Source organism: Lactuca virosa, chromosome 6 (genome assembly GCF_052849685.1).
Source record: "Lactuca virosa cultivar CGN04683 chromosome 6, Lactuca_virosa_CGN04683_v6, whole genome shotgun sequence".
NCBI classification, from domain to species: domain Eukaryota; kingdom Viridiplantae; phylum Streptophyta; class Magnoliopsida; order Asterales; family Asteraceae; genus Lactuca; species Lactuca virosa.
Window position 1 is genome coordinate 4,319,870 of NC_136431.1, and position 8,026 is coordinate 4,327,895.

General features: G+C 33.0%; 2 protein-coding genes across 8 annotated transcripts; one reads left to right on the top strand and one right to left on the bottom strand.

Moving 5' to 3' along the window:
* Nucleotides 1-915: 915 nt before the first annotated feature.
* On the top strand, nucleotides 916-2,357 carry LOC145118541 (28 kDa ribonucleoprotein, chloroplastic-like). Its single transcript, XM_079054234.1, has 4 exons — nucleotides 916-1,367; nucleotides 1,500-1,601; nucleotides 1,690-1,974; nucleotides 2,084-2,357. The coding sequence occupies exons 1-4, from the start codon at nucleotides 1,017-1,019 to the stop codon at nucleotides 2,186-2,188; spliced, it is 843 nt and encodes a 280-aa protein (XP_078910360.1). The 5' UTR covers nucleotides 916-1,016; the 3' UTR covers nucleotides 2,189-2,357.
* A 520-nt stretch (nucleotides 2,358-2,877) lies between these two features.
* LOC145120844 (uncharacterized protein At4g17910-like) lies at nucleotides 2,878-7,093 on the bottom strand. Of its 7 annotated transcripts, none has more exons than XM_079056641.1 (17): nucleotides 6,924-7,093; nucleotides 5,726-5,821; nucleotides 5,568-5,631; nucleotides 5,436-5,481; nucleotides 5,109-5,245; nucleotides 4,966-5,039; nucleotides 4,794-4,872; nucleotides 4,632-4,721; nucleotides 4,479-4,552; nucleotides 4,317-4,410; nucleotides 4,122-4,248; nucleotides 3,932-4,036; nucleotides 3,723-3,840; nucleotides 3,512-3,563; nucleotides 3,371-3,415; nucleotides 3,204-3,293; nucleotides 2,878-3,116 (listed from the first exon to the last, which is right to left on the bottom strand). In XM_079056641.1, exons 2-17 carry the CDS (start codon nucleotides 5,773-5,775, stop codon nucleotides 2,964-2,966), a joined length of 1,398 nt encoding a protein of 465 aa, XP_078912767.1. In that variant the 5' UTR covers nucleotides 5,776-5,821; nucleotides 6,924-7,093; the 3' UTR covers nucleotides 2,878-2,963. The 7 variants fall into 7 exon arrangements, 6 of the variants coding, with proteins under 6 accessions (XP_078912767.1, XP_078912768.1, XP_078912769.1 ...); XM_079056642.1 differs by having other exon boundaries at nucleotides 5,136-5,245; nucleotides 6,809-7,093; XM_079056643.1 differs by having other exon boundaries at nucleotides 3,204-3,257; nucleotides 6,809-7,093.
* Nucleotides 7,094-8,026: the final 933 nt, after the last annotated feature.

Sequence of the window (8,026 nt, forward strand, 5' to 3'; positions counted from 1 at the left end):
TATATAATTTTAATTTGTACAACAGACATTCATATAGTTATAACATAGAACATGCATATTCATGAAAATGGTTTGAGACTTATTAGATGTTCGTATGAAAATGGTTTAGACTTATCACATGACTTTTTCTTTTTGCGTAGACTACATACATTACAAAATGGATGGAAAAGTGTCTTCATAATACATTTTAGAGATAATGACTTGAAAAGATAACAAACTTTTTGTTTTATTCATATTTAGTCATTAAGTATTTTTCCGTGTTTGATTTACCTTTGAGTTATTTGAAATTGTTCATATTATACCCTTATGACTGGTTACAACCAGTCATAAAGACAAAATGTGAACAATTTGTTAAATCAAGTACGAAAAAAATTCAATGACTAAATGTGAACAAAGTTTAAAGTTCAGTACCTTTCAAGTCATTATCCCTATTTTTTAACCCATAATAATACATGATTTGATCAAATGTATTATTATAACCCGACTAGTAATACATTATTTGATGACAAATGTCATTATATTAAGCTATTTTACATTTTAAGTATTTACACAACATTATAACCCGACTAATAATACATTATTTGATGACAAATGTCATTATATTAAGCTATTTTACATTTTAAGTATTTACACAACATTATAACCCGACTAATTTGATCCTATTAACTTGAAACCCAAACCCGACTAATCATTATCTTATTAAAAGTCGGATTTAGGAATCTTTATAAAAATAAAAAAAATAAAAAAAAAATAAAAAACCCGAATAGCACGACTCGATTAGCCTGGAAGTCGATGGAATTGACCTGATTAACACCCTTGTCCATAAAAATGGTTTAGACCTTTATTAGACTTGATTCTTAGACCTTTAAACCTCTAGAAAAGGACAAAATTTTGTCATCAAATATCCATCTAACTAATCCAATACTAAAAACAACACAAGCACAACTCGTTTCACTTCTTTATCCCTTCTGCAGCGAGGGAAAATCTTCCTCCAAGGGTTTTGCTCAGGAACAAAAATGGCAACACTTGAATCACTACCAATCTCATTCTCCCGTCTCTCATATTCTTCAAATCCGCCATTAATACTCCCTGCAAGGTTAAAGATTTCACTTCCCACTTTTACCTCCAAACTCCACCACAAATCTCACCCATATCCCCTTACCATTTCAAGAAACTTCCAAGTATTCACATCGTCATCACCATCGTCAACAATTCAAGAGGTTCCGGTCGAAGAAAACGAGAAATCGGAAGAACCCCAGAAAGAAGTCGTACAAAATAGGCTTTTTGTTCTTAATCTCCCATGGTCTTTCGTTGTCGACGACCTCAAGAAACTTTTTAGTGAATGTGGAACAGTAGAAGATGCCGAGGTTCATTTCTATATCAATTTACCACTCTTTGTTATTATTAGATATGGTTTGTTTAGAAATTTGCAAAAATTGAAGCTAAACGGAAGAACATTTAGGGTTTCCTAGCAATCTCAATTGTTTTAATGGTGACAGATAATAATGAGGAAGAAAGATGGGAAAAGCAGAGGGTATGCATTTGTTACAATGTCATCTACAGATGAAGCACTTTCTGCAATCCAAAAATATGATTCTTATGTATGTAATCTTCTCTGTTTTCCACTTATTAATTTCTATCAAAATTGATCTCAATAATCAGTTCTTTTATGGTAATCGGTACATTTAGGAATTAATGGGTAGGATTATCCGGGTAGAGTTTGCAAAAGAAAACAAGAAATCATCATCATCACCTCCTGCTTCACCTCCTGGAGAGAAACGTTACAAGTTGTATGTGTCAAATCTTGCATGGAGAGTAAGAGCTAATCATCTTAGAGAGTTTTTTGGTGAATTAAACCCTGTATCAACAAGGGTTGTTTTTGAAACCCCTGAAGGAAGATCAGCAGGATATGGATTTGTCACTTTTGCAACTAAAGAAGAAGCAGAATCTGCAATTTCCACCTTTAATGGGAAGGTAAGTTTTTCTTCTGTTTTAGATTTAAGTTTTCATTTTTTATTTTGGAAAAAGAGACTTTATGTTTAATGGCATGATTCATGAACTTGTAAATATGTATGTAATGCAGGAGTTGATGGATAGGGCGATTACTTTAGCATTTAGTGAAAAAGATGCTGACAAAAGTGAAACTGAAGAAGATAATGCTTCTAATGAACAACCTGCTGAATCATAGTTTGTTGAAAACCAAGTTTGACTTGGATAAAATTTTCGGTAGTTTGAGAGATTATATGAATGATTAGTTGATTACACAGATGTTATGATCAATGACAAGTTGAAAATTTTCAAATGCCACATCTTGTAAGTAACATCTAAATGTATCGTTGATTAGCCTTGATTTGTTACATGTGATGTTTTATTCGTTAGTGAATTAGTATGTTAGATGAATTCTAATGTTTCATATGTTGAAGTAATCCACCTGAAATAGCTATTTGCAAAGTGTATGGGTTTGTTTTGTTGAAGATGGAGGTTATTAAATTAATCTATGGATTAAATATCAGTAATTACGTTAATATGAACAGATTTATATGTGCCTAATACACTATTTTTATATGTGCCTAATACACTATTTTTATATGTGCTCGGGTTTGTAGCGTCTTCAGTGGTGCATTTTGGAGATATGGAGTTTTAGAAAGAAAACTTTTGTATTGTTTGAAATAGTAGAGTATGTTATGATACATATTCTACTTTATTGATTGTATATATATATATATATATATATATATATATATATATATATATATATATATATATATATATACTTTGCTTGTTGAAAGATTTTGATGTTTTGGGATGTCTGCATTTTACTTAAATGGTTTTAAAAACTATTTTAAAATACTTTGTTAAAAACAACAAAAAGAAAGGGGTTTCAATTCAAGATGGCATTTGGCTTCAAATCATCAAGGTATAGTTAAAAACAACAAAAAGAAAATTGGTATTACAAGTAATCTTTACCAAAACTTTAACTTAATACCATTATAATCTGCAAATCCAGCAACACAACAAATAATAAAACCATATGCAACTAATATAAATAGTGCTGTGACTGGAGACACAAACAGGGTATTCATCCATAAATTCACTAATCCTGTTAATAAATTTGCCTGCATAAATTCATGTCAAATTGTTACTTTTTTTTTTTTTAACTAAAAAACTTTGATGAACAAAATTTGAAGCTCAAAATACTTTACCACAATGAAAACCGCTAGCAAGTTTCGGTTGATTGCTTGTTCCAGTAGTGACACCTTTTTACCACCAGAGAGCATTATTATTCCCAAGGTCTGAAAAAAAAATGACTTTCTATTTTTTTAATAAAAAATATGACAAAGTGATAATAAAAAATAAAAAAAAGAATCACCTGTAGGTTTGTAGCCAATACGAAGGTGACATATGTCAGGTTGCACTGAAAAGTAATAAACAATCAATTAACAATTTAACATCACAACTTTTTGTTAAAAATATTACAGATAATAATAAATAAATCATGGAAAAGTCAAACCATTCTACGTGAAGGTCTTTCAACATAACTGTCCAGAATCAAAGTCAAACACCTGGGAAGATGAGAATAAACGTATTTTGTTATAAAAATTACACTTTTGGTCCCAAATAGTTTTATCTTGCCAAAATTGTTACAACACTTGAAATTAGGCATCAAAATTGGAAAAGAAAACTGAAAATACAAAATTTACTCTAAAAAGTTAGATATATACCAGAAGAAAAGAAATAGAGTCCAAACTCTCTTTCTTGCCCAATCATTACTTTTCATATTCTTCCCAAACAAAAGTTTGTTGCCTAACCAAACACCAATAAGATGCAGCCCCCAATATCCTGAACAGGAAACAAAACAACTAAATGATTACCAAAACAAAAAAAAAAAAGACAATTTTACCCTTGTTATGTATTTCCTAAAATACCTCACCGAATATGCTGTAGATTCCTTCCTTGTTTTGACTGATGATGTCTGTTCCTCTTTCAGCAGATAGCAGATACACGTTCAATCCACTGATTAGGCAAATTTGGTAGCCTAAATGCAAATGGAAAATATAATTATAATTTATAAAAAGAAGATAATTATTAATTAAGAAGATAAAACTATACTTGGTACCTACCTATTAGTACCAATGAACCTAAAAGCCCACAATAGTTTGGAGAGACATTGACAAGTGATGTCAGCACTGCTACACCAGCAAGTGTGAAAAAGAAATTCCAGTGAGCACCATATTCTCCCACATGAACCTATAAGGGGTAGAATAGTCATTTATTTATTATTCAGTCTAGAAAAGAAACAGACAGAGTTTATGTACCTGATAGTCAACACCAGATGTAAAAGCAAGTCTAGCAAAACCTAGCACTAGCAGTGGGCTACTAGACGTGAGTGCACTTTTTAAGTTTAAACCCCTAAAATACCAAAAATAAATAAATAAGTGTTTGTTTCAGAAACATAATTTAATTGATGACTCACTCACATTGTAGCAATTCCCCGCGCTTGACGTGAAACCAATGAATTTGCAAAAACAAATGCACCTACCCCAACATCCATCTAAAAATATATATATATATATATATAGAGATTTTTTTTATTTATCAATAAAAGATATTGTTAAATATATGATAATTACCAAACTAGTCCCATAAGTCTCGGTTTTAGCATATCTTCTAGGGAATATGTTGAAGTCAACAGCCAAAATACAAACACATGTGATAAGCATCTGCACAAAACACAATCAAAATTTTATTTTAGAGCAACAGAAAAATGAAATATATAATGATGTTGAAGTTACCAATGAAACCCTGTATGATGATACACATTCCCTAAGAGAATGAATATGAACCCCTTGTTCCTGATGCCAAGATCCATCTCTGTTGCATCATATGGAAGATTTTTGTAGGATAATGATTTATTGGAAAAAATAACAACATAACAGAGGGAAGATTAAGAAGATATATTATTACCTCTTATATGCAAAATAGATAAACAACACCAATACAAATACAACCCCAATCGTGTAACTCCATTCTGATAGAACCTGTGAAGAATTTTTCACATTTTATTCATATTATTATATAAGTCTTCTAATCTAACTTCTAACACTAACACAAGAGAAGATCTGCAACAGGCTTACTGTAGAAACCAGAGTGATAGGAAGAACAATGGAGAGGAAATCTACTATCATTCTGATGATGTAAGCCCCCCATGACCCAACTGTTTTTTTCTTTGATGAAGTTTCTTCATCTGGAGATGCAATTGCAAACCAAATTAATCCATTTTACTAAAAGAAAAAGAAAAGAGGAAAAAGCAAACACTGCAGAAAATCATGTTAACAAGAATTTATTAAATGCTATTTGTTCAACAACTGAATAACATTAACATATTTCCCCAAAATAATGTTAATGTTTTCATATTCTGTAATCGCAGAAATCACCTATTTTGTTGTAGATGCTGATGGTATGTCGCAGGAGAATAAGCATCTGAATCAAGCAAAATGTTAGAAGCTCAATTACCATTAAACAACTTCATTTCATTTCATTGAGGAAGAATAAGAAAACATACGTACAGAAAATATTGCTGAAAGTACAAAAACTTCAACCATGGAAGATCCAGTTAGGTCGCTCACAAATCTGATAAACATTAATTACACACAATGTCATTTCCATCGAATAATACATAATCTGATTTGTTACAGAAAATCACTAAGAAGAACGAGGATTTTACTGTTCTTTCAAATGCTTGTTTGGATTGAATGATTTTGCAGAAGAATCCATTGCTGAATTAAGACAAGTTGCTGCTCGCTTTTGCCTTTGCAAGATCCTACCAAAAATGAAAATGACAGTTATATTTTTAAATCATGAAAAAATAAATTTCCATCACCTACCCTACCTACTCCTAAATAGGTAACGTGAAAACAAAAATGACACTTATAAGTTTAAAACATTGCTCATACCAAATTGTCAAATACTCCTACTATCTAATCTAACACAACAACTCTCTCTCTCTCTCTCTCTCTCTCTCTCTCTCTCTCTCTCTCTTCTAAATCCAAATCATCTTCCAAGTTTTCAACGTTTCTAGAATAATGCATCATCAAGAAGCAACTAAAACTCATAAATCCATCCAGGAAACAAATAAAGTCAGAATGTACAAGTTTACACTTTAAACAAACTAAGAAGCACATAAAGTCATTAGTCATAAACACATACATATGCACACATTGGTTACACAACACAGACTAATCACATACATATGCATCATCAACAACTGTACATTGACCTGAACAATGAGTAAAAAAGACATAGAACAAAGTATCAAACACTTTGTAATCACATTCACATACATACACCTGTAGTGTGTAGTGTCCTCTACGTTGGTCACAAACCACAATAAATCGATCAACTTACAAACTTAGAAACTTTAAACAATGATCATAGGAAAAACTAATCAGCAAATTTACGCAGAAAAGTCGTTGATTTCTGACCTTAGAAAGAAGTGAAATAATGATCAAAGAAAGTAAGAAACACTTAATCAGTAAGCCTCCCCCCTTCAAAATCAAAATCCATTCTTCGATTCTTGACACCGATACCATTGATTTCAAACCATCTCAGTCAATTTTAAAACTAGTTCGACACCAAGAGATCAACTTAGCTTTCTCACATCAAACTCCAAGATATACATCGACACACCAAACAATACTCGAAAATCAAAATCGAAAATCATATATCTATCTGATATGAGTTCTTCAAATGATTGATACGAACTAATCATCCAAAATCGAAATCAATTTCAAACAACTTTAATACGGACCTTCACCTCCACGATCAAAGATAGCAGATTCAGGACCTGTGACACTTGGTGGCCTTACAATTAATTTCACCGAGTGTTAGAGAAATCAGAAATCTTATTACATTGGAATTATCACCGTTTTTTTTTATGATCGGAAGTCCTGTTCGCCTTCAAATCACTTCAGGGCATTGGAAGGTTTTCGGAATTGTTTCTTGTACTTCGCTGCAAACTCATACAAAGAGATTCCATTTGCCAAGCCCCCCTCCCCCGTTTTAGAAGTGATAATACAGTTCTATTTTAGTTAAATTCTATGGTTTAAATTCCATGGACTAAAGGGGATTATATATGGGTTAAATTCTGAAGTCTCATCGGTGCAAATCATATATTTCTTTTTCTGTCCGCCGGGTGTTCGATAAAATGTCTAAAGCTTTTTTTTCAAGTGTTGCAGCCATGTTAGGACCCAAAAAGATGTAGAGTCTCTTCCGGGGTGGTTTTCATTGTGCACTCCAACCTTTTGTTGGAGTATCACTCTTTCCTTTGGATTTTTGCTTCTCATTCCGAGCCTCCCCTTGAGTCTTTAATAAGATTTATTTTTGTGTTTATGGCGTCTTCCCATACATATGCGAGCGGAACTTGGTCGTGTCCTTTTCGGGGGTTTCATTGTTGCCCGAACGGTGAAGTGGGTGGTAAGGGGATATCTCGTATGATTTCTCATATCAAGAGTTTGCACCTCTCTACGGATGAGCGTAGAGCTGTGTTGCGAGATGCTATTTCTTTAGACCTTGGATTGCTTATGTCAGTGGCAGCAACATTGAATGAGTTTGGTCAATGGATATGTGGGGATTGTATGAGTCTCCATGCCCTAAGTCGCTCGTGTCGACACTCAGGTGGTCTTGTTAAATTTAGCGGTGATGTTGATGACATGAGCGGACATATTGTTGGTATTCAAAAGCCGCCACCCAATGAACTGGATGCCAACCTCAATGAGGGGTTGGTGTTGGATGCTCAGCTCCTTGATCTTGTGTTTAAGCTACCTATCACTACTGTCAAAAGCATCCCTCATAATTGTCGTATGGCTTTCTCTCAGGCTTTGAAAGCAGCTCTTTCCAAGGTTGCTGCTCATCCCGGGTCCATTGAAGCGTGGGTTACATTGTTAATTCTTCCTAGGTGTACTCTCATCCCGGGTCCATTGAAGCGTGGGTTACATTGTTAATTCTTCCTAGGTGTACTCTTCAGGTG